Here is a 27,773-nt window from a genome sequence, read left to right as displayed (position 1 = left end):
TTAACTCAATTTATAGATTAGTGGAAGAAATATATATAATACGCAACACTTAAAGTAAAGTGATGTAGCTCTTTCAGTTTCCCAAAAGAAAGAAAAATATAATACTGACGAATGAAGAACGTCCAAGAAAAATGGAAACGAGAAGAAATGACATAAAAGAACAATATAAAAAAGACTTAAGAATAGAAACAACAAAAACCTTAAATGTCCAAAACTACAAAATCAAAGACTATGCTCCAAATACAATGAAAAATAATAATGGTTTCGAATATTGTTGAGTTTAGAGATCACAAAATAAAAGTCTAAGCATATTTAAACAAGTTAAATAAGATTGGAGTTTTATTTTGTGATCCCTAAACCCGACAATATTACAAACCATAAAACCTTATTTGGATCTTTATTATAAAAAATACGGACCAGAGGTATACATTTATATATTCTATCTCTTTGTGGAGGTTTTTATTTTCAATTTCTAATATTCTATTTTTCAACACCTTTAGTTTTATTTAAATTATTGTAAAACATGAGGCCAAAAAAATCAAATTATTAAAAAATATCAATTCAATGGTAAAATTAAAATTAAATTTCCTATACAAATCAAAAAAAGTTTTTTAATACAATTTTTACAGTCATATTTTGTTAGGCGTCTTAACTTTATTTTAAGTTTAGGTTGCGTCAATTTCAAATGCCACTAAACTATAGACGTTAAGCGAGATACTTTTTTATTTAAAAACATCAAGAGATAAATATAAAACGAGTTAATATAAAAAGCTTGCTGGAAAAACTATAGGACATTTTTTCCTTTCTGTCCGATCATCAGTTTATATAATGCTAAAATAGGAAACAAAAAAAACAAAACTACTAATTCAACTTACCCAAAATTGCCTTATATGCCCTCTATTTCCTCCAGGTATCTCCATTGACTTTAATTGCACTTGTGCATCCATTAGCCAATTTTCCACTTTATCGCTTAGTGAATTGTATACGGTCCAGCTTTCGCTAAATAATAACAAACGCGATAAATTGCTACTAACATCCTCTTGTAATTTTGTTATAATTTGGAGTGACTCGTCGTAACTTTGGTCTAATTCCGAGCACGTGACCAATTCCTGTAGTTTTGTAGCGGCGTGATGAAGGTGAATCAGTTTGTCATGATGTGAGTTAATATCAATTGACAAGGCGTGATGTAGATCTATATAGCGATCGTAGTCGCTGCTAGTAACGCTGTTCAGATCAGGAATACGTTGCTGAGCCACCTAAAAAATGTTGTTTTATGGTTAATTAGTCACTTTTACATAAGCTAATTGAGACTGAGACATTGAGTATCCGAAATTGAATCCGAATATGATTTGAAAATTGAAAAAACAGTGTATTTTTTATGCGCAATTCAGATTTAAGTGTAAGTTTAAGGTTAGTGGTAAGTGTAAGGTTCTCGAGTGCATGAAATCGGTTTATAGCAGATGCATCATTTAAAAGTGACAAAAACTCAAAACCCCAAAGTAAAATTAAACAAAACCCTTCAATTTTTCTTATTAATCTCTGAAAAATGGCTTTTCAATTAGCAAGAAGTAGATTTCCAGGGTGTTGGGAAAAAATCAGGTTCTGGTGAAGTTTGGGATTTTTTTAGGGATTTCTTGAGAAGAAAAAAACTTATCAGTAGAAGCATTGCATTTAACTCGCACAGTGTTAGTTAATACCATTTTTCCAAACCAAATTCAAAAAGTTTGATTACCAATATAGTTTATGAAATAGTTTTGATTTACCAATATAAACTAAAATTAAAACTAAACACGACAAAAAAATAAAAATAAAAATGAAAAAGAGTTAATTAAAGATTATTATTTGATTTACCTGAAGCCATCGAAGTTCATCTCTGGTACCTTGTTCTAAAATAGTCCATCTAGAGGCGGCTAAAGACATTTGCCTAAATCTTCCGGTGGATTTATCCAAAATAATTTGAGCTCTCTCGTATAAATCTTGATGCAACTGTGCGTGATTCTTTCTAGTTTCCAAATCCAAATTCTCCTCTAATGATTCTAAAATGGCCCTACAATGGCTTAAATTCACGAAGAACTTTCGGTGGTTTTGCATCTCGTCTTCTAAATGCTCCAAATTTTTTACTTGTATTGGACTTTCGACTAAAGCTTCTGCGATTTGGATGATTTGTTTAAATTCTTTTAAGGTTTGCTCGTAATCGTCCGATAACGATATCAGTTGCTGCGATTTTTCGCGTTCAATATTGATTTCTTTTTCCAGTTTTTTAACCTGTTCTTGAATAACAAATACATCTTTGGGCAATTTCTTTTGAGGAAAGTCTTTTTGGAGAGATTTGGCATTGCTGGTCAAATTTATCGATTGAATTATATTAGTCCTAATTTGAGAGTCTAGATCCTAAAATTAAAATTATGTATTATGAGAGGTGAAGCAACATTTATTGGAAGAAAACTATTTTTGGCTTGCATAAGTAGAAAAACCAAGCACCTTAAAGGGCGCAATAATTAGGGTTTTTTAATAAATAGGGATGAAGTAAACCTAATTACTCAATATAATTTTAAAGAAAAACTTACCTCCAATAAGGCCATTTTCTTTTGAGGAGCATAGTCTGATTCTTTTATATCATTCAACTGCGTTTTTAGACCATCAATTAAAGTTGCCATTTCCTGTACTTTAACTACAAATTCACCCCAACGCTTAACGTCATTTATGACCACCTCTTCCTGCACCTTAACAACCTCATGTATCAGTTTTACTTGTTGGTTTAAGGAATCTATATAGCTTTGCATTCTTTTCTGTTCTTTTTCAGTATAAATTTGATCGGTAAGTTGAACATTTTGATTTAACTGGTCAACTTTATCGCCTATTTTAGTGATTGACGTTTTAAGGTCGTTCAATTCTTCAACCTGTTCGTCTGACGGTTCTTGGGTGCGAATGAGGTGTATTTTATACTCAACAGTTTCAAGCCAAGATGTTATTGTTTCTACAATATGAATAACTGTTTGTTGTATAACTTTAGTATCTCCTTTATCGCCGGCCTCTTTTAAAGCACAAAGGTAATCATTAAGTAAAGGTTCGTCGTCAAAAACATCTGGTAAAGCTGCTAGCTTAGATGTGGTGCTCAATCTCGTAGGTTTGTCGGTTGATTGTAATCGTTGCAATCGGTTTAGGGAGGTGGATTGAATTGGAAGGACAGTTGAATCAGTTACAATCACTGATGGTTCCAGACTGTGTGGAGGATTAACTGTCGCAAAGAAAAAAATGTAAGTAAAAACAAAACAATCATCGTTTTTTCTGTGCTAGTATTTTAAAACTGGTTTATTTAACAATATTGTAAAACATCTACAGGTCTCTTGCTTTCAAAAGCAATTTATACACAACACAACAAGTTCTTGATTTGTATATAAAGTAGATAAATATAAAGTAACTGGAAGGTGTTAAAGAAAAACTAAAAAATAATAATTGCCAATAAGAAAATTAAAAAATAGTGAAAAGGTTCCAGGTTCACATCGTTTGTGGTTGGAAATCTTAAAGTTGTTCACACAACATTTCTATAGCCGGTCTTATAGCATCAGATTTGCAAAATATTCGATGAATATTCTTAGAAAATCTTTAAAGCTTGAACGAATATCACTAATAATTCATTAAGGAAATAAATATTTGATTTTTGAACTTCGTCATCTAAAAGATTTGCATTTTCTTTTTGCTGCTTTGGACAAAAAAACAAAAAGTATGGGTGCCATTAATTAATCATCATCTGTTTTTTGGTGAAGTCGGAATCACTTCGAGGTTAGAAAACCCGATTTGTATAACTAAGCTTTAGCGCAACTAAATATAATTAGGGCAAAAGATGGTTTACTAACTATGTTAATTTAAGTAGTAGAGATTATTTTATTTTTCAAAAGTAAGAGAATTATTGTCTACAAAGTGTGAGTATTTTTTAATAAAAGTAAGAAATTTATCGTGTACAAACATTTGTGATTTGAAAAGTGTATTTTTTATGCGCACTTCTAAGTGTAAGTTAAGGAGGTTCTCGAGTGCATGAAATCATTTAAAAGTGAAAAAAACTAAAACCCCAAAGTAAAATTAAACAAAATCCTCCAATTTTTGTGATAGATCTATATTTTTTATTAGAAGCTCTTTAGTTAGTCCGATCTCTATAAGACATTAATCTAAAAAATTGGTATATTTCAATTTTCCTATTTAAAAAAACAACATAATAACCATCTCTTTTTCTATCAATTAAAAAAATATATTAACACAATTTCACTTAGTCATTCAGTACATTTTTGGGAGTGTTTGATTGTAATATTGTTTCCCTTCATCTTTTTACAATTTTTTTTCGGTACGCCTTTTTTATAGTAATTTTTAAAAACCCTTAAGCTGTTAAACCCCAAAAGCATGCACTGTTAAATTCAATACCCCTCCTTTAATTTTCTAAAAACTAACTGTGATCTTGTAATCAGAAAATAGTTTACCTGCTGCTATTAGCCCAAATTTTGTAAAATAATATTTACGTGTAATACTAGGGTGTGAAAACTCATAAAAAACAAACTGCACATAAAATGACTTAAATTTTAACACCAAAAAAAAAACAAACAATAATCGTAGAGTTAAAAAAGTAAATAAAATGCACTCACCACTTTCTAGATTTGCATCAACATCGGTGTTTTCGTGTTTCTGTTCGTAGTCGTCGCGTTGTTTTTCTTCTTGTTGATGGGTATTTAAGTGACTGTCTACCAGTTCTTCGATCTTAACCGGTGTATCATTTATAATAACTATTTCATCATCAATATGTTGCTTTTCTTTAGTTAAAAAGCTTTCAGTTAATGTTACATTATCAATCAAATTAGGTTCTTTAATATCATCTTTACGTGTTGGTGTGGCTTGCGTAAATTCCGCTTCAGTTATAATTGACTCGACCGTAAAAGTCGCCAATTGTGGGACTACTTCTTGTTCTTCTTCTTTGACAGTAAACGTATCTTTTGTAAAGATTTCAATACCCAACGGAGAGTCTGTTGCAGTTTTTGTCACTTGTACGTCAAGAGTTAAGTTCACATCTTCACCTTGCTCTGGTGAGATTAATTGCTTAATTTTATTGTGATCAAGATCGGTAATAACTTTCGATGAAACCTTTGACTCTTTCATTAATTGTTCACTAGGTTTTAATGGTTCCAATTCAGTAACTTCAAGGTTTATTGTGTCAATAGAAGATGGCATTTTGTAATCTTCAGTCTCCAATTTTACATTTGATTCAGATGTCATAACCACTCCTTTATTTGATTTTAATGGTTCTTTACCTAAAGTCTGAGATTTATGTAAATAATAATCATCCACTGGACTTGACGATTCCTCAAACACATTTGTATTTTTAGTTTCTTCAGCAGGTTGTAAAACTTCTATTGATTCTACCGAGTATTTTGTTTTTTTGATACCTAGTTCTTTGTCAGAACCTTCATACTTTAGGTGAGTATCACCTTGAGGTTTTATTGGTGATAAATCGGGTTCAGTAATTAACGATTGGGATTCTTGTGTACCTTCTAGTGACTCTGATTTTATAAATTCTTCTGATAAAGTTGAGATATCATCATTAACTGGTTTACCAGTTGCCTTTTTAGATGGTTCCCGTTTATTAGTTTTCGAACTTTTAATAATTTCTTCTTGAAGCTCGAGTCCCTTTTTAATTAATTGCTCTGGGAGCAATAAAGGTCCTTCACTCATAGTTAAATCTACTTTTAAAGGAACTGAAGCATCAGATTCATGTGTTTTTGTATTGTTCAATAATTCATCTTCCTGTATGTCTTTCTTGCTTGCAACTTCTGGTTTTTCTTCAAACGCCTTAACTTGCTCGACTTCAGCTAAATCATCTTTAACAGCCTGCTGACTAGATGTTAAAAATTGATTTTTGCTATCCAATTCTACTTCAACATTGAAATCTTCGGATTCTTCCAAGGTAAATGTAGGTTTCTCTAGATGGATATTTTCTTGTACTGGGATGGTCATCTGAACGTGAACTTCATATTGGTCCTCCTTATTCGAGGGAGGAGATACAGGCAAATTATCTGCCATATCTTGAACTAAAGTGGCAGTTGTTTGCACAAAAACGTCTTGTTTTTCTTTGAGTTCTTTTTCTTCCTTCCGTGTCTTTTGTTTCTCTTCTATAGGAGAAGTTTGCGCATCCCGTTTTTCCATTTCTATAAAAGCTTCAGACGCAACATTTTCCATTTTAAGTTTATCAGTCTGAACTTCGTCTTCTTGCAATTCTTTAATTGGAGTTTGTACGAACGAATCACTTGTTTTAACATCCTGGTTTTCTTTTATGACAGCTTGTACGTCCTTGTTTAAGGTTTCTAAAGTAATAGTTTGAATAAAAGCATCACTTTGTTCAGTAGTCACATTCTCCAAAGGAAGTGGTGAAGTTTGAGTTAAACTTTCTGCCTGTTCGCATGTGATTTGGGAAGCAATTTCTTCCGTTTCTGGTCTGACGGAGATTTCTTTTTCTAAGCTAATAATTTCGTCGACTTGAGTACCGCTTTCCATAACTGCGTCCGGTGACGTTTGGATCTGCATCTCTTCACAAACAACATGTTCTGTTGGCAACTGTATTGTTGGTTCCTGCTCCATAGTTTGAATTTCCCTTTCTTGAGTAATTGATGTCTCCATAACAGGCACCAAATGGACTATCTCTTTTGGTATGTCATGAACTATACTTTCATCATCTTTTAAGACATGTTCCTCAATAATCTTGACAGTTCCAACTTCTGATGAAGAGGAAATTGTATGATAAGAGTCTTGAATCGATTGAAGTTCCTCGTCACGCGCTTCTAACAAAGCTTCTACCAATACATTCGATTTTGTATCTTCATTGGAGGCATCCGAGGTCTGTGTCATTACTGCCTCATGTCTTTTTTTGTTTTTCTTTTTGTGTTTTTTAATTGGTTTTTCTTGTTCTGACTCACTTTGTGGCACTAAAGACTCTTCTTCTTCTGCCTTGACTTTTATTTTTTGACCACGTTTTTTCACTCTTTTTCGCTGTTTTTCAGGCTTTTCTTCTCCCAGGCTTTCTCCTAGTGTCTTATCGGCTTCATATCCGGAAACTCGGCTTAAATCGCTTGATGTTGCTACGCTAAAATCTTCCATAGTAGGTTTGGGAGTCTTCTCTGATATTTCTGAGTCAGAAAATTCAATTTCCGTGGAAAGAGCCAAAGAAGACACATCAGAACCCTCAACTTTTTCTTTTATCACTTCAACTACAATCTCTTTATCTTCAATGTCGTCCTTTTCTTCGTCTATGACTATATCAGATGTCTTTTTCTCAGAGATACTTTCTAATTGTGTATCATCACATTTTATTTCTTGCTTAAATTCTTTCTCCTCTTCCTTTAGCTCTTGCCTTTCTTCATTTATTTCCTTAATCTTCAGTTCCTTTTCCACTATGCCTTGTTCTTCTTGATTTTCTTCTTCGCTTTTCTTAGATATTTCTACTTTCACTTCATCCTCTTTTGTACTCTGTTCTTTATTTTTTTCTGGCTGATTTTCTATTTCTTTGCATTTGTCCATTTTTTCTTTCATTTCTACTACATCTGTACTTTCTTTTTCGATACTTAATTTCGGAGTACTTTTTATTTCTTGCAACGATAAATGTATGGTAACATTGTCAGACGGATGTTGAATAGTTGATGCATGAATTATTTCCTCTTGATTTGCCCCTTCTGATGTCAAAACTGTAATTTTTTCATTCGGTATTTTCTTGCACTCATCTTCTAAAGTTTCTGATACTTCTGCCTTTCTGGGTTCTTCTAAAAATTCTGTTGGCTCTGTTACCACTTGTTTCTGTATGTTTTCTAGATATTCAGATGGTTCTTTATTTTTAAGGTTCTCTGTTACACCATGATCCGGCTCTTTATCTTGTAGGGTGTCTGGTAGGACTTCTGCCTTAATAATATCTACTTCTCCTTCTTCGGATTTCCTGAGTTTTTCCAAAAATTCTGTTAGTGTCTCCTTTGCAATAGGCGCATGTGTGATTTGCAGATCTGTCGTTTTATCTACCACGGTTTCTGGTACAACTTCTGTCTCAATAATCTCTGCTTTCTCGCTTCGGTTTTCTAGGGTTTCTGGTAGAATTTCTTCCTCAATAATCTTTGCTTTCTCGCCTCGGTTTTCTAGGGTTTCTGATAGAATTTCTTCCTCAATAATCTCCGTTTTTTCTTCTTCAACTTTTCTGGGTTCTTCTTCCGTTAGTGTGTCTATTACCTCTTTTTTCTGTATAATTTCTGAATATTGATCCTGCTTATTTTCAAGGTCCTCTATTACAGATTTGGCAGAAATTTCTATTTTACTTTCATCAGATTTTCTGAGTTCTTCCAAAAATTCTGTTAGTGCCTCCTTTGTAATATGAGCAGTTGCAATTTGTGAATCCCGATCAGTTGTTGTATCTTCCACGGTTTTAGGTTGAACTTCTGCCTTAACTTCTGGGTTTCCTTCTTCAATTTTTTTGGATTCTTCCAAAATTTCTGTGAATGTCTCCGTTACCATTATTTTCTGTACATTTTCTAGATATTTGGCCGGTTCTTGATATTTCTCTGGTACAGCTTCAGTGGTAATCTCTATTACTCCTTCTTCAGATTTTCTGACTTTTTCCAACAATTCTGTTGGTGTATCCTTTTCACATTTTATTTCTGGCTTTTTATCTTTTAGGGCTTCTGGTAGAACTTCTTGATCAATATTCTCTATTATTTCTTCTCTAGGATTTCTGTGTTCTTCCAAAACGTCATTTAATGTTTGTGTTACCACTTTTTCCTGTATATTTTCTAGACGCTCATCCTGATCGTTATTTTTCTGGTTCTCTGATAAAGCTTCAGCAGCAACCTCTATTTTTCCTTCTTCAGATTTTCTGATTTCCTCTAAAAATTCTTGATCTAGCTTTTCAGCTTTCAAGCTTTCCGGTAGAACTTCTGCGTTAATAATCTCAGTCTTTTCATCTTCAACTTTCCTGGGTTCTTCCAAAACTTCGGTTAATGTTTCTGTTACCACTTGTTCCTGTTTATTTTCTAAATATTCATCTTGCTCTTTATTTTTCAGGTTCTCTGGTACAGCTTCAGCAGCAATTTCTATTTTTCTTCCTTCTGATTTTCTGAGTTCTTCCAAAAATTCTGTTAATGCCTCTTTTTCAATATTCACACGTACAATATCCGAATCTTGATCAAGCTTTCTATCTTTCAGGGTTTCCGGTAGAACTTCTGTGTTAATAATCTCAGTCTTTTCATCGTCAACTTTTCTGGGTTCTTCCAAAACTTCGGTTAATGTTTCTGTTACTACTTGTTCCTGTTTATTTTCTAAATATTCATCTTGCTCTTTATTTTTCAGGTTCTCTGGTACAGCTTCAGCAGCAACCTCTACTTTTCTTTCTTCAGATTTTCTGAGTTCTTTCAAAAATTCTGTTAGGGTCTCTTTTTCAATATTCACATGTACAATTTCTGGATCTTGATCTGGCTTTTTATCTTTCAGGTTTTCTAATAGAACTTTTTCCTGTACCTTTTCTGGATAATTATCTTCTGCGGTCTCCGTTTCAATTTTTTTCGGCACACTGTCTGAATTATCGTCCAGTTCTCTATCCTTTAGAACTTGTGGGGTAACGTGTACATTAATAGTCTCTATTTGTTGGGCCTCAGGTTCTTTCAAAACTTCTTTTAATATCTTGGTCTCAACATTTTCGTTCACGTTTTCTGGATAACCTTGCTCTTTATCTATTAACAGTACATTTTCCGTCACAATACTTTCTGCTTCTTCTTCAACAGATTTTCTGGGTGCTTCTACAACATATGTTGATGAATCACTTTCAATTTGTGCCAGCAATTCTCCTGTATTTTCTAAGCTTTCTGACACAACTTTGTCACTAACAGTCTCGGGTTTTCTGAGATCTTCTAAGAACTCCACCAACATCTCCGATTTAATTTTTCCTTGTACATTTTGTGAATAACGTTCTGGTTCTTTATCTTCCAGGTTTTCTTTAGATTTTGTCACTTCTTCAATTGTTTCCGATTCAATTTTTGTTTGTACATTTTCCGGATCTCGCTCTTTGCCTTCACTGGTAAAAACTGTGGTTTCTGCAGGTTGCACGGATATTGTTTTATGATCTTCTTTTAATGTATCTTCCTTAATAAGGATAGTAGGACCTTGAGCTTTACCTTGGCTATATTCTTGTTTTAATGCTTTCTTAGGTGTTTCAGATTCAACTCCTTTGGGATAAATTAATAAATTCTCAATCACAATATTTTCACTAGAGCTCCTTAAGTCCTTTGGAGGATCACTTAAAGGTTCTAGAGAGTCACTAGGTTCTAAATTAATATTAACTATATTTACATTTTCCTTGATATCTCTTTCCGTGGATGAAATTTCTTTCTGTTGTTGAGTAGAGTGTACTTCTTTTAAGCCATAAGATGTAATTTGTTCTAGAGGTAACGTTGATTCAGCAGATTCTTCTTTAGTATGAGGTGAAGCTTTATCTGAAATAAATTCTGTAATGTGAGTATCTTGCATTTGAAGCTGCTCTTGAGAAATCAAAATAGGTGCTTCCACTGTATCCGTTGTTTCCGTTTCAGTAGGTGCGTTAGGTGCTGTATGTGCTCTTTCTTGAGTAATAAATTCTACAATACTTGTATGTGCTTCTGCTGGTTTTATTGGGTGGTGTATTACATTTGTTGAATGTGCTATTTCAGTTGTTTCGAAAACATTTTTGGCTGTTTCTACAGGCAAATCTTGTGTTTCCACTGACTCAAATTCCACAGTTTCTACGGGTTCTACAGGTACTACTAGTTCTTCTACGTCATACCTCTTCATATCTGATTCCTCGTTAACTGGTTTTTCTTCTTGTATGTCTTCTACAACTCGGCCATCCTCAGTTCGAAGTACACTAATGCTAACACGAGGAATTCCCTCTTCAGTTATCTCCACCTCTTCAGGCTCCTCGACTACTTCCTCGGTTATGTGTTCCTTTCCATCAATAATAACAATTTTTCGAATAATTCTGCGAGTTTTTCGGATAATTTTACGAGTTACTTTTTGCACTACAGCTTTAACGCTTGAACTTGACATATGAACGGTTCCTAAACCTTCTAAGGTCAACTTGGCTTCATCTAACGGCCCCATATTATCCAGAAGTAAATTCGAAAAATCTTCTTTTTTATGAAATGCTGAAGTAGATTCCTTTCCCACAACTGTTAAATCTTGACATTGGTCCTGTGAATCTTTAATATCTTTTGTTTCGAGTGAGGAAAACTGAGACTCCTGCTTTCGAACTATTGTGCGATGTAGTTTTTTAACGATAACACGTTTGGTACCGTCTGAATCAACTATAACCTCTGTAGAAGTTTCATCAGGTCCTACTAATATCGTTTCAAATGGTTGATTACGGTTGATGATATTTAATGAGGATAATTGATCGGAATAATTGGCTTCCACCAATAAATCATTATCGTCGGGTTCCTCAACAATAGGCTCAGCCATTTTTGTTTGTATTTCGATTATATCTTCACCTTCAGCAGATTTTTTTTGAACAGAAATCGCTTCTTTTTGTGCCAATTCTTCGCTCAAGACAGTCTGAATCTGAACATCTCGCGGACTCGATTCCAAACTTATTCCAGTTTGAGTTTCCGTTGTATTAAATTCGACTTGATGCTCGACACTACTAGATAACTTTGCTTTAAGTACCTCAAGTGTCCTATCGAAAAATTCTTTTTGCTCTTTAAAGGCGTTCTCTATAGATTGAAGACGATCAAACAGTGTATCTATACTAGGCTTTAAATTCGGGAAAGATCTAAATTTATTTAAAGTAAATATTAATTCAGCTAAAGTCTGCTCTTTGAGGGTTAACTCTTGTCTTAGTTCTTCAAATTGGGTTGAATCTAGTTGCACTTTTGTAATCTCTGTCGGCACTTTAAATTGACTAATTATCTGATTAGTAGATTTAATCCAAATTTCTATTTGATTCAATAGCTCTTCGTACTGATGGAACTGTTCGAGTTTTTTATTCTGGGCTGCTTGAGTGTTCTGAAACAAGAAATGTTAATAAAATATACGTAAACAGATTGTCTGTTAAATAAGTCAGATCAGAACTTTTACTCAGACTACCATATCACCTGTGGGAATCCTCATTAGGTATTGTTACTCTTTGATGATTTAAATGATCTTCACTAGCGTAATACAAGAAGTAAAATAAACATAGCATAATTTTGCTAATAAAAATTTGAAAGAGTAATATAGGTGGGGTCACTGGCATGTAAAAGATTATTTAGTAAAGAAATTCAAAAGAGCCGTTAGGCAGCGTTTTATCGTAATTATTGTAAATAGAAAGTTCGGAATAATTTGTACAATTAATAATGTAAAAATAAGTTCGGACAAAAAACAATCGGCTACTATAATACATATATACACAACTTACCGTAACAAGTAGACGGCTGTTTTCAGCTTGCGATAATAAAGTTGCTATTCGGGTACGAATGGCGGCCAATTGAACAGTTAGTTCACCACTCTCAAACTCACTTCTTAAATTTTGCAAGATCTGTCCCTCGAGTTTAATCGCTTCGGCGGACTGTTTCTTCAATTCGTTGCTGATCGTCTGCAAATGAAATGAAACAAAAATTATTTATGAAAATAATCTGCTAAATACTCTCGACAGAAATAGTATGTGTGGAATAAGCAAATAGAATGCTAGAATCTTAGATGTTATATTATTTTTTATTTGCACAACGACCATATTTGTTTTTTCTTAAATTTTTTCTATTTTTTGTTTGAATTCTTCACCTTCGTTGAAAATTCGTTGATCGAAAGATTCGTTGATCTTAGTTCATATTTTGAAGTATGACGTTTAGATGGCTCTATAGGTGCACATTCCAAAACAAGTACGATAATGAATATATTTCGTAATACTCTTATAAATAATAAATTTTCTTTCTCAAATCTACGCCTAGGTATAGCATTATAGGTACTATCATTGGGCTGAAGTATACCGGCCCGGCCAACAAATGTCTTGGATGCGAAAATCAATGTATTAACTTGCAATAATAAGTCTAAGACACAAGTTAAAAAAAAGAAAACGATAGCGTTTCTCCAACGTGCTACGTGTCGAGTATTGTATTTTCTTTCTCAGTGGTAAATCCAATTGGGTTTAGCATTATCGTTCTCTTTTTAACTTAACGCTTTGCCTATGAATTTTCATTGCGTGCTAATGGATGGATATTTTGACACCCATGAACGAAAGTTGTCGGGCCTGTATATTATTTAATTATATAAACACCTGAAAGCAGCATAAGCAGCAAAACATAAAATATTTAGACTAGGTTTTACATTAATTTGCAGTCAAAAAAGACGTACCATTTACTGAGGAAAAGAAATGTGGCTAAATATTTATGTATGGCCATATCTAGTGTTAAGCTTTTTAGTCTATTTAGTACCATTTAAACTTTTTGGAAAAACGATTTCTCAATGACTTTAATAACTTTGTCACACAGAGAACCTGCGGAAAATCCTTTGCATGCAAAATTTAAAATGTGAATTTCTGGGGAACCACTCGTTTGTGAACAATAAGCCCAATGGGAATTTTTTTCACTACAACTCCTTCACAGGAAATATTAGGTCTACAACACTCACAAATCTATTAATAGAAGGTTGCATGCTTGATGAACACCCTAACCTTCTCAAATCTCAAAAATATTCGCTTCTATGCGTTATTTATATCACTAACAGTATCTGGCTTTAAGTTGAAACTTACTGACCTATACCATCCGAGAGGCTTCAGCTATATAGACATTAATACATTTAAAATTAAGAAAATTTTTATCTAGATATAAGTGGGGTAGTTTTTTGCTAATATAGTAGATTCTGAAAAAGTATTTATCACATTGAGACAACGAGTCTAAGAATACATTTTTATAGATTGAGATCAGGGCAGGATTGAAATTCCATGTTATGACTATTTGAAAGTACGCATCTTCTTTTAAGGACAATATAACTTGTCAAAATATATTTAGTTTTTTCATGGCTTAGCCATGTTGTGCATCCATAACTACTAGACAGTACCTTTCAGAATTTAATGTTCTTGATTGTTGCCCAATGTTTTATATTCGACAGCAACTTATGTCTTTCAAGATATTAGATATTGTTTATAAAGAGAGCTAAAGAATATAAACTGGATCCCAAATAATACTGTGTCTGGAATACGAAAGTATTCCAGAAAGTATACCTCATGTCCATTGATTTGGATGATTGACCCAATAAAGAAACGACGCTATAAGAAACAATTGGAGTCTAACTATGTTATTGTTTTTAATTATTTTACCAACATTTCTGTTTTAAATTTAATATAATTAATTATATTTCTAGAAGACAAAAAGGTTGACATTCATCCCAATAAAAATGGATTTTTATTATTTATTTTATATAAATCATAAAACATAACAGAAACGTAGTTTTAAAATATTCATGTGGTAAATTTAAAACGGTTGTGTTTTAAAATGTATATATCTGTTGATCGGCGTAAACATACTTAAAAGCATAATAAACTAAATCGTTTAAATGCATTTTTCAAATTATATCTAACTCTTAAATTATATTTACTTCAAGTAATGCAATTTTAACTTCCAATCAATGAAATATTGCTGAATATTTTTTTGTGTGTAGAATGTATTCCAATTTTTTGGCCATATTTCACTTTCAAGTAGCAATTATTTCAGTAATTAATTAAGTTTGATTAATTACTGAAATGATGACAGAGTTATCTCAATAAACTTCTTTAACACATTGGCAACGCCATCCAAAATAGTATACTATAAATAAATGACCTATATGTATGTAGAGGAAATTGTCGGTATAGTTTCTTTAGCGAAATTTAATATTTTCTTGTGTTAAGTGGTTATCGTACTATAATATTATCGGAAATAGGTTTTAAGATGCTTTTAGGTGTCTGAGTTCTATTTGGCCTTTTGGCCTCTAAGATGAAAACTATGGAGGATATTAATTTAATAAATTAGTCAAGTTATTGGTTGGAAGTGTTTATGTTTCCTCCCACTCCCTAAGATATTTGACAATTTTGTTTTCAAAACATTAGAAACCTCTCTCACAACAAACCAAAGGTAGATCAACAATTTTAGCCTGCTCGGTTATGAGCGAGTGATTTTTTAAAAAATATTTTTATCTCAGTATTTAATTTAATTATTATTATAGGATTTTTTTAAGAGATTGCAATAATTTTGGAAAAAAGAACAAAGATGATAGGCCCTAGCAGATTATTATTATATCAAATTATAATTTCGATTTATTCTATCATTATTTAGAATTACTGCCGATTTCATATGTATATACAAATATTCAGTTTTGTTGCTTTCGGAAAAAAAATACAAATGAAATTTTATTATTTATTTATCTTGGAGGTAATCCTACTATGAACTAAATAGCGTATACCCTCTAAGTAAATAGTGGTTTCTTATATTTTCCCGCCTTCATTAACTTTATTTGAACCACTGTGTAGGAAAAAGCAGAAGTATACAGGGTATTGCAGAAAAAATTAACAAAAATTTTTTTCAAGGGCATTTATTTGCCGAAGTGAACGGACTCTATCTGCTTATTTCAAATGAGTGATATGTGGTTTAAAGTTTACCTAGATAAAAAAAAAAGTGTGCCGTATTGGAAAGTAAAAATGCTAGATTTTTCATTTTATGCAGAAATAAAATGTATTTTCCAATATTAGCTTTCAACTAGTTACGAATATTCCAAAAAAACTCTTATAAAAAAAAGTATTTTATTATAAAAGGATTCGATTAATCCAACGTAGAAGTTCAAAAAACAGTAAACTCTAAGAAACTTAGATGTCATTGCTTGTACTTATCCAAAAATTAAGTGACCAAACTGAAGCAATTGTATTATTTTTCTTAAGTGAATTTTGACATTTAGGTAATGATTAAGACTTATTTTTGGGAATTATAAATAAAAGATTGTATATTTTATGAAATATCTATACAACCAAAAAAACAACCAAATTTCGTAAAGCTACAATATTAATTGTAGACGGTCTGTTAGAAAGAAAACAAATCACTGACATTTCCAAACAGTTTTTAAACAATAATACAATATCGAAAACTTATGGACAAAACATCAAATCCGTGTCATGTTCACAAAGTCATAGTCAATAATGGAGATTATATTGATTATTAACAATTTAAACCGTATATTTATTTTATCAAAACCTATACACAGAAAAAATTGTGTCTGATATCGAATACAGGTAGAATGTTATATAAAAGTTGAAGAATCATCATTAAATAAATAAATAATGTGTTTTCGGGAAAATGTTGTACAATTCTTCTGTAAATACATACAGCGTCAAATAACTTGGATCCGCTGTATAACACCAAATCTAAAATCTAATTAATCTCGTATAAATTCTTGTTTTTTATCATGAACAAAAAACGCCACAAAATTTTATCACTTTCTTTAACTACAGCATTTATTGAAAATTGCCAGTTTCGCATAAATCTCGAAAAGTAATATTCGTTTCCAATTGTTTAAAAATGCCTGGTCATGAAATTTCAGGTTTAGATAGAGCTAGAATAATTGCTCTACATCAACAGAACTGATCAAATAGTAGGATTTCAAGAAAGCTTAGCATTCCTACAGACGTTCTCTCTTATCAGAATAGTGAAACTGTTTCCAGAAACTGGAGGTGTAAATAGACAGAAAGAGGTCGATATTTAGCCAATTTTCTTCGACGCAATCACATAGTTAAGAACACATTTCAGAAGAACGTACAGAAGAGTCATTTCAAGGCCTACAATTGGACGAAGGCTGGCTGGCTGGTGCCAATTTGTGATCAAGAAGACCTTTAAGAGTGCCGAGGCTTACTAGAGCACATAAAGCTGGCCGCTTAGCATTGAGTAGAATTCACAGGAACTGGCTTTTACCTTAATGAAGAAATATCCTTTTTTCAGATGAGTCCCGATTTGGATTGACAAGTGACAGCCGTCGTGTAAGGGTATGGAGAGAGCCAGAACGTGCAGGACGTGAAGCCTTTCCTCAAGAATTGATTCCTTATCAAGAAGGGACAGCTATATTTTGAGAGATTGAACATTATGCATGATTATCGCACTGCACTTATTTACATATCAGAAACGCTGACCGGAAACATCTACATACAAAATGTTATAAGGCTAATTGTTCTACCTCGTAGAAAAGAATTTGGACCAAATTCCATTTTGATCTATGACAATGCCCGTCCACATAGCACTAAAGGCAACCAAAATGTGTCAGCTGAAGCCAATGTCAAGCGAATGAACTAGCCAGCACAATCGCAGGACATGAATCCGATTGAGCATCTTATTCGCTCTATGTCAAAGCGAGCCAATCAATGTAGCGAGAACAGAGGCGGTCAAACGGAATATTGATGTTATATTTTTTTCATAAGTGGATTTTTCGTTAAATTAGGAATTTTGATAAATTGATTTTTGGCACCTAATTTGGTTTCTATAATTTTTTTCATCACCCAACATTTTTGCACCTAAGAAAAATATATGAATAACCTGGTAAAAAAATAACATATTTTATGATATATGTACATTTTTTTTCGATGAAATTAGGGGAATCCAAGTTTTTTGACGCTGTTTGTATTTAAAGATGGAAAGTAATTTATTTCTTAAAAAAAAACTTCTGACTGATTATCTGTATCTATATGTTTCTAATAAAGATTTTTCAAAAAGAAAATCTTATACACAGTTTGTCATGAGCTAGAAAGAAATTCTCTCACAAACTGCAAGTATCAAAAATTAACACAGTTATTTTTTTCAAAAGAATAAAATAAATAGGATCTTAAAAGTGATTTTAAATTCAAATAACGAAAATAAAAGTTTTCAGTTTAAATTGGCTGATTTTTTAAACGGCAATACGAATTGCTTTACTTTTATTCGATAGTTATATATAATTTTTTTCTTTATAATTTATTCCTACACAGTGGCCCACAAACGTTAAGTTAATAATTAATATTAACAGTTAATATTCTACACCTATTTCCAAATAAAAATATGGTAAAAAATATTATTTTATGCTATAGGATTCCTTTAAATGAAAAATATTTCCGGGTTAGTGCATGTACTCTAAAATAAAAATAATTTAACTCCATGTAAAATTGACAAATTGAAAACGAGCTTTATCACAAATTTCAACCAAGTTTTTAAATAACTCAGATTGTTTTTCAAATGAAGCAATTAGGATTCTAAAAAATGTAGATAAAAAAAGTAATTACCCAAAAATGGTCCTAATACTGATATAAATTATGAAAATACTGTACCAACACAAATATTTGTAAAACAGTAAATTACTCACATTTATCGTGGTAAGATCAGAGAAGTAAGCAACATTTTAATAAACTTCTAATAAATTTTCACGGACTCGTAAGTTCCTTTGCCGCCAGATTAGGTTTCCTTTATCCTGTATGTAATAGGTATATAATATGTAATCCGAGTAACATTTGCACAAGAATAACTACGTCACAACACACTTTTGGGCACTTTTTTGTCAAAAAACAAAATAGCGAAAAGTGGCAAAAGAAAAATAACGCGTTCTGTTTCGTTCGATTCGCGCCCATTCACCGGTTAAATTTAAAATGAGACAGCTGTGATGTGATGCAGGGACTACACACCAAAATAATTATTTTCTTACACATATACATAGTTTATATAGTAGTGGCACTGTAATTGGATGATAAATTAACACTTGAATATTCAATCGTTTGGTTTCTTAGCAATAGGAATAAAATACATATGTATAGAGGGCATTTACTGTAAAGTTTTTTTCTTTTGTTCATTTGTGAAAGTTGAACATTCGAAGAAGTTAAAGTTTCTTATAGAAAATTGTGGAAGACTAGAGAAGTATTATCCTGATTACAAGGACTGGTTAAAAACATTACAACTTAAAGATCATCATAGAATAATTGTATTTTACCATTGACAATGTAATAGAAATTAACATACAGAAATAGTTTGAGCCGAGGTTATGAGGTGAAGTAAATAATAAACATGTTGTCGAACCCAGAAGGGGTTCAAAGTGACGGTTTATACAAAAATAGTTGCTCAACTGAGAGCTGAAATTAACGATATAAATCATACAGGAAAATCTCAATAGAAATTCAAATTAATCCACTAAATTCATTATATTAGTAGAAAAAGAAAGAGGGTTAAGTTACGTTAACACATCTATTAAATCATCATCTAGATCAATAGCGTAAAAACTTAGAACCTAACATGATTTTAATAATGTAATAGAATTTACATAAGGGTGATTTTTGGCATGTCAAATTTTCTTAATGAGTTTCTTAAGCTATAATAAATGCCTCAATTCTGAGAGCCTATATATTAAACACATATTTTTTTCAAATATATCTCACAAGATCATAAAAGTCTATTTATCTATTTATTAGCAACTAAATGAATAAGCTTAACTTACAAAATAATATTGTTCCTAAAACTCCGAATGAAATTGAAATACAAATACTGAAGCCACGACTATACATTGCAGCTTTGATAATAGCATTTCGTCATTTCTTTATTTAGATCCGGTTTTTTTCGAAACAAGTTTTTTTATTAGTTAACCTAAACAGATTTAATGTCTAAATAGGTATTTATAGCCTTATACGTGTCTTTTTTTGCAATCACAGGTAGAATCGGGTAACAGCAACACTATAAATAAACTATACTATACTAATAGAGAATAAACTTAAGACATGGATATGTCATAACATTTAAACTAATTCTACTCGTCTACAGAAAAAAATATTTGTTTGTTGCAAGGCTCCGGGTATGTTTTGTGGGGTATTTGGGTCCTACTGAATCCAAGAGTCTTAGTGACTACTGCAAAAAACCCCTTTTTGCTATGCTAATCGTGCTAAAATTTTAGCATTTTTTTAACTGTAAATAGTCATTAAAACATCGATTGACAACATTTTGTACCATAGTAGGATAGAATACTACATAGGAACGTTGAGACTTGACCAAAGATGTACATAAGTAGCATGTTTTTTTCTGAGAGGTTTTTATTATTTTGGGAAATTGAGAATGTGGCAACATGAACAATTCAGCTTATTATAAGTAAATTAAATTTAGTTAATTTTTTGTTCATTGTGTGTACTTTGACATTCCCGAATTTCAATTTAACCAATTTACTTATGGTCAATTTCTGAAGTACGCGCAAAATGCGTAAAAGCCAAAAAACTAAGTATTTGAATTTTAGGATCAATGACACAGTGAAATCAACTCCTCTAATTAATATACACGAAAAAAAAGATATAGGAAAAATTACACATAACATTTAAGCATGAGGGATAAACGCACAAAATGTGAAAAATTATCACAATTATAGTAAAAATTATCGGGGTCAATAACAAAGTTTCCTCACTTTTTCTGAAAAAATAAGTATACCGGGTGTTTTTAAAGTTGACTTCACATATTTTAGACGAAAAGTTCATGAACATCTAAATAATGAGTTTGCGAATAGATGGATGGCAATGGACCCATTTCTTGGCGTCCTCGCTTCCCAGATTTAACGCCTTGCATTTTCTGTGGAGCTATTTGAAATAGTTGGTGTATCATGATGGAGCAGAGATAGAGTATTTATCTAGAAGAACTTCAAAAGCGCATTAAATATTCTTGTTATTTAATTTATGGGCACCAGGATGTTATTCTCGAACCTTGTAAAGTGAGTCGTGGATTCTCCGAGCAATATTTTGTGTTTTAATCGAACAAATGGGGACAATTTTTAACAATTTCTGTAATAACGGTAACCATTTAACTTAATAAAGAATAAAGAAAGAAAGTAACACTTTTATTATGAAACTTTTATATAGGTGATTTTTGGTATATTAACTTCTTTCTACAAGGGACACAACCTTGAGAACACCTTGTATATTCGAAATTATTGTATTTATTTTGAAAAAAAATAGGTTGTAATGCAATATAAATCACTAATTCCCGCAATTCTCAATAGTATAGTTGTTTTTCTTCATTTCACTGTTAAATTATTTCATATTTTATTCTCCATATATGCATTACTTTATTCGATTTTAACACTAACAAATTTTACTTTCCATTGTTTCAAATATATTTGGAAATTTGATATGTTTTCATTGAAGTTTGCCGATCAATTTATATTGACATTCTGAAATTCTCATTTGAATCAAAGATCATAAAGTTGATGTTGATATGGTAATGACGCATTGTTCAAATAATTTGATTATAACTTGGACGATATTTTTCAGCTCAATTTACCAATTAAATATGTTAAAGTGATCACATGAAACAACAAATTTTGTAATTTTCATCAAAACTCAAATTAAAGTATAATTTTTACAAGTATTTGATTTTTAAAATATTAGCAAAGAAAAACACGTTTTAATTGTTTTCGATGTTATTTAAAAAAATGCTTCGAATTAAAACACTTATTAAAAAAATCCCTATTTAACTGATTATATGACGGACTACATTTGTGTTAGAAATTGAAAAATATTGCTGATAAAAATTGTTGATTTTTTGCATTAGTGGAAAAATGAGTTTTTGCAATATATCTGAAACAGGATCAAAAGGAGCAAAATAAAAGTATTTTTTAGATTTAGCAGGCCCAGAATACTTCAGACTTATTCAGAGATTTGCGTCAAAATTGCTGTTTATCAATGTTGCAAGTAGATAAATCTCAATACTTTTAAAAGTAATACTTTTTACTTTTTTATTAACCACATTATGTCTTAAGAATAAATATCAAATTTTTAAGACTAATACAGCGTTATTTTTTAGAAAAACTATGATCTTTTTTTAATAATGCTATTTTTTCAAATAATATACGCACAAAAGTTATTATTGTAAAAATTTGGTAGAATAAGGATAATTCTCCTGAAAGTTTTAAATTTTGAGAGACGTGCATCTTGAGTTGCTAACCGATTTGAAAATTTTTGAGAAGGATTTTGTCGTTTCACTTACAACAAAAAAAATCGAAAATATATACAGGGTAATTTAAAAGAGTGACAAGACGGTATAGAAAGTATCCTGTATATCAACATCAATTTAATTATAAAAGCGCTTGAATAAATTAGTTCTATTATGTTAAATGCATTATTTAATAGTAAGAATACTATAAAATCCATTACTTAGAATTATCCCTGACAGTCATAAAACAAACAGGAACTGACGTGTCCATGACGAATAATCATATTGCTTTAAAGTGATTAATTGAAATGTTTTCGCAAATTTTTATTAAATTTCAGAAAAATATATCCACATGTATTTTTTTTACGTATGACCTAACATTTACTTATTTATTACATTTATACAGAGTGTGTTAGAAAGGTGCCGCCAAACTGTACACACTCAAATTGCGATATATTATAACCTGTTTATCTCTAAAACTAATCGTAACAGAGACTGCACTTTTTCTTCCCTTAAATAGTTATAACTTGTCTGTACGTATTTGTGCTATATATTTAAACTTATATTTTAAGCCATTTTTATGTTAAACCCACACAAAATAATATAATTTGAAAAGTCATCGAAAAAAATCAGAAACAGATATTGAAGTTTGACCGCCATCACGCATTTAATGAGACGGGCATCTTTTATGTGAAACTTTAATTAAAAATAGTTATACATTTTATTTAAATTTCTAGACGAAAAAATAAAATGGAATAGAATGAAATAAGGACATTCAACAGAAAAATGGTATACATCCACGGAAGGAAATAAAGAATTTCTATGTTGGTTCTCCCTGGGTGACAACATATAATCATTCTTTTCTTTTCCTCCCTAGGTTAGTAATGTGCTATTTTTGATGATGACCTTTATAAAATAATGTAATTTAATTTTAGAAATTTAAGATTCCTTGGGAGTCAATGTATTAGATATTTTTAACACAAAAAATACACGACTTCAAAGGTCTATAGACTGTTACGATAAAGAAAATACACATTCGATATTTAAATCTTAACAACGTAAAATCTTTATTCATGAGTAAGATCAAGGGATCACATAATTTTCTCAAAAAAGAAATGGCTTGTAATAATAAAAGCACTGGGTCAATGATATTGTACCAGTCTATAGAAAAGTCAGTAACCCCGACCATACATCATCGGTAATGTTGAATAGGAAACTAGGCCAAATTAACGACATACAGTAAAGTGCATAAGAGGGAAAACAACAAATAATTGACTGAAACAAACGATTCATAATTTCTTTTAATGTACTTTCGCCCTGTAAATCTGTCTAATTTTTTTTGTGTAAATACATGTTATCAATAGTTTTTTAATAGAAATAAAAAACGGTTTATTGTAAATTGATTTTTCGTCTTCTAATAATAATAAAATGATTCAGCTATACCTGATCAACAGAACATTTAGTTTACTTTTACAATAAATTTGTTATACTTTTTACAATAAAATGATACAAAGTAAACATCTTGGCAATTTTTCAAAAAAAAATAAAAATAATATACCAAATAGAATTTAGGATGTATCAGTTCCAAATGCATTAGTGCAATAATAAAGATATATTTTGTGATAATACCTTAATACAGATTTACTTTATACAATACTTGTTTGTACCATAGACATCGTTAATTGGCGGTAATTTTATAAATTTTATTTTAAACTAAAAGCAACGACACCGTTACAGGCGCCAATCTTAGAGGTCAATGTTGCAACACTCTAAAATTGTACCGATGATCGCATATATATGGGCTATTTTTGGTAGGATTTATTTAACATTTTATTAGCGCTTACGTAATTAAATAATATTATTGTCATGTAATTTATAATTTTTAGAACTTATGAATTTAAATAAAAGTATGATTTTTGATGTTATTATTAATACCATAAAGAAATCTTAACGGGATAATCGTGTTATAATGTTGTTATAAAGCATGATGTTGATGGCGTTTTACTTTGCAAATTATTATTATTAAAAATATATACAATCATTTGTTATTTCATTTATTTGAATAAATTATCTTAATATCTTGTGTAATAAAACGTCGTGTCTGAATTATTTTTATATCTAGGAGTAGTTTTCAAGGGTGAATGATATTATTTTTATTTTAGAAGTATTATACCAGGTGTCCAGGAACTACAGCAACAAACTTTACAGGGTGATTGTATAACAAAATATAATTTAAAAAAATGATATGAATATATGTCCTAAACGTCTTTCTTTCGGATATACAGAGTGTTAAAAAAAGTTTTATTTTTTAAATTTTTATTAGTTCATGCATGGATGGCTTTCTCGCACACTCTGGGGTATTTAAATCAAAAATAGTCGACGATTTAAACGGAGAAGAAGGCGTGGTTCGATTACTTGGCCTCCTAGATCTCCCGATTTAAATCCCTGTGATTAGGGGGTATTTAAAATCGGTTTATGCCGTATTAAAAGTTTATGCCGTTCCCATAGAAACTTGAGAATAACTTTGGAAAAAATAGATTGGGTAGGCTCGCAATAATTTCCGAAATAAAGTGGCGTATTGAATCAGATGACCGTCATGTAGAACATTTAATGTAAATATTTTGGTTTGTTTTATCTGTCATTGTTGTTGTTGCTACTGTTTTTTTTTTAATAACGACTTTTTATTAAGCGTAAAGTTTATAATAAATAAATTAATTTAAACACTAGAATTTAGTGCCCAGAAATTTTAAATTTATTAGCAATTTATACTTAAAAATCACTTGCGGTTTGCTTTTTCTCCCAGATATTGTATAAAATGCTGAAAAATTGCACTGGTTTTCCAAGAAGGTAAAGTTAATTTATTTTAATATAATAAATTAAAAAAAAAATATTCTAATAATTGTTGAGTAAATATTATCAATTTGAGCATTCCAAAAATGGTTTTTATTAATTTACGCAAAAACAGTGCCTCAAATAAAAAAAGCTCAAGAATACAAATTTTCCCAAAACTAAACAAGGATTTAAAAAATAAAATTTATTTTAGAAAAAGGCAGCGGTGTACTGTTTTTTATTAAAAAAATATTTACGATAAAAGCCAATAGTAAAAATACATTTTTTTTCTTGTACGTCAAAAAATACCCTCTGATGCATAAAACTCATAAATATCTACATTGGTAGTAAAGTTATTTACATTTTTTTTATCGAAATAATTATTTTTTAGTTTTTACATTATTACATGTCACAGAAGATAATCCGAGTTAGTGATGTAAAGGGTAATATTACCGAGGTAACATTACCGGTAATTTTGGTAATATTACGTAATATTACTGCAAGACCGGTAACATTGGTAATATTGGTTTTTTTTTCACTCTATATACTCTCATTTATTCGCTATTTGCCCAGCTCTACTTGGCTTTACTGGCGCGAGGCGCAAGGACGAAAGACGATCGTACCGTACGCGACAATTTAAGTGAAGCTGAAAATTTAGTTGCGACGGAGTTCATCTATGAAACTGCAAGGCGTCATCCAAAATATTCTTCAGAAGTAGGTCTTATTATGGAAGCACTTGCACAATACACAATTAGAGGTGGTAATCTTTTTGCTAAGGAATTCGTTATTTCCAGCGAAAAATCTATGTCTGGGCATGTTTGGTGGGCAGGCATTTGCTCCAGTTCTAAAATAAGTAGATTGGCTGTAGACATTTTAAATTTACCATCGTCAACAGCCGCAATCGAAAGAACGTTTAGTACTTATGGATTTATTCATTGGCAAAGAAGAAACAGGCTTACCATGGAAAGAGCCGGAAAACTAACCTATATTGCCCATAATTATAATTTACTAAACGAAGATCATTCAAGAAGAGAAAAAGCTACTGAGGATTCTGAGGAAGAAATTGAAAAAGAAGATCTCGGTTTCGAAATTATAGACTTGACTGAATTAACCAAGGAGAAAGAGGAATCAGATGAAGAGGTTGGGGATGATGAGGATGATTTACCATTATCCACTCTATTACGTAGTTCATTCTGACTCGTTTTTTTTGTGTTTCCTAATGTTTTTACAGTTTTGAATTAAAGAAACTAGTATTAGTTAAAAAGCCGTTTTTTAGCTGTCATATCTAAGATTCAATAATGGATTCACACTTAGAAATTGTAACTAGTACAAAAGTCTCCAACAAATTATAAACGTTAATCTATCAACCCTCATTAACTTAAAAGGTAAATATTTAGTTGCAAAAAGTATTACCTTTAGGGCTTCTAACATTTCCTCAAACCCATCTTGAGGTATGTTTAGACACTCGATGGTGGACTCTGTATCTTCTAGCTTGGTTTGCAGTTTATCGACTTCAAGCGTCAGATCCTAAATAAAAACAATAATTAAAGAAGATTAATATTTATTAGCCCAAAAATAGTCGCCTGACCATGCCATAAAAGTTTCACACTAGGCAATATTATTAATTTATATTTAAATTAAAAAAAATATTAAAAAAAATCAATTACTGCAAGGTAGCGGAGCAATATTATATTCAGTTACGTTTTAAAAGTACACACCAAAATCACATATACAAAACTTGGGGACACACACTTTTGTTAAGTTAATTATTGGATGCATTATTTTTTTCAAACAATTTTGTTTTGAACTTTTGAGGAATTATTAAGCCAAATTGAATATGTATGTCCGCTTTATTTAAACGAATATAATTTTAGCAACCTGTTTACTGGAGGGTTTGGAGGCCTTCCTACCCTTATCAATAAGCAAAAGATCGGGAAAACGCGTGGGGCATGGAAGAATACATATATTATGTATACAATATATTCAGAACTGCGGTAATGTATCTTGGACTATTTAATTGGCTTTGGAGAAATAGCATTACTTAGCAAGATCTACTGCTTTGGCTGATTGCACCTGAAACCATTACTTCAACGCCTGACTCTTCTTCGACGATCGTAGGGTCACAGGACAATCTAGTTATTGATTAATTCTCTTTTCTAGTTTGGTGTAGTAAAGGAATGATGCTTTGGGATAAACTCTTAGCTTAGCTAGTAAAACTTAAAGATTCTTCAAAAATACAGTAAGGAAGTTCTGGAACCCTTTACAATATTGTACAATATAATGAGGTAGGAATGCTTCTGAAGTCTCCACTGAACACACAACTGCGTGAGTTTGCCTGGAATGACGTACTCTAGGATTCTCTAGATCATCCCAATAGAAGTGAAATGAGACTTAAATAGAGCGGCAACGCATTATTGAATTTCAGAAATAATGTGAATTTTCCCATGAAAATCTGAACGTTTATCATTATTTATCTCACAAACTAAAATTATTCTTTTTAATAGTGTTTAAGCAGGTAACGGTTTTTTTAAGTCGCATAGTATAAGATTATCATCTTGTATTCACGTGTTAAACCTATACCCTGTGTCCCATTTTGGTTGTAATTACAGAGGGTATCTCTCTATTAAACAACAGAATCCTTACAATTAATCGACAAAATTAGCTAGCCTCTGTAGCTTTTACAAGGTGAAAATTAAAGGTTTTACTTTTAAAGGTAATATCATATTTGCAACCCTGCACAAATTAAAAAAAAACTATTATTACTAGATATTTTTATTAAGTTAGTATATAGTATAGAGTTCAATGGTGTAAGAAATGTAACCCTGTCTTTTTTGATTGCTAAAACATAAACTATTTTTTATTTATTTAACACTAGGGACTAACAATAATAGCAAAACTTATTTAATTAAAAATATCATTGTAGATCGTGAGTAAAATAAAATAATGGCATTTTTAGGCAGCGGTATCAATGAATGTCACTTGAAAGTGACCACTCGC

At 31.2% G+C, this 27,773-nt stretch overlaps 1 protein-coding gene across 6 annotated transcripts in view; it reads right to left on the bottom strand.

Moving 5' to 3' along the window:
* Window positions 1–27,773, bottom strand: part of LOC126741159 (muscle-specific protein 300 kDa-like) — a 221,094-nt gene that overhangs the window by 32,802 nt on the left and 160,519 nt on the right. For 5 of the 6 annotated variants that reach the window (XM_050447499.1, XM_050447503.1, XM_050447502.1 and 2 more), the window contains 6 exons: window positions 26,190–26,303; window positions 12,434–12,610; window positions 4,635–12,042; window positions 2,568–3,238; window positions 1,852–2,391; window positions 876–1,256 (listed from right to left, as the gene is read on the bottom strand). In XM_050447499.1, the coding sequence (XP_050303456.1) occupies window positions 876–1,256; window positions 1,852–2,391; window positions 2,568–3,238; window positions 4,635–12,042; window positions 12,434–12,610; window positions 26,190–26,303 (9,291 nt within the window). The remainder of the gene's footprint in view (window positions 1–875; window positions 1,257–1,851; window positions 2,392–2,567; window positions 3,239–4,634; window positions 12,043–12,433; window positions 12,611–26,189; window positions 26,304–27,773) is intronic. The other variant, XM_050447501.1, reaches the window with a different exon arrangement.

This window comes from Anthonomus grandis, chromosome 10 (genome assembly GCF_022605725.1).
Source record: "Anthonomus grandis grandis chromosome 10, icAntGran1.3, whole genome shotgun sequence".
Lineage (NCBI taxonomy): Eukaryota > Metazoa > Arthropoda > Insecta > Coleoptera > Curculionidae > Anthonomus > Anthonomus grandis.
The sequence above is the reverse complement of the archived record's forward strand: the minus strand, read 5'-3'. Positions and strand labels throughout refer to the sequence as shown.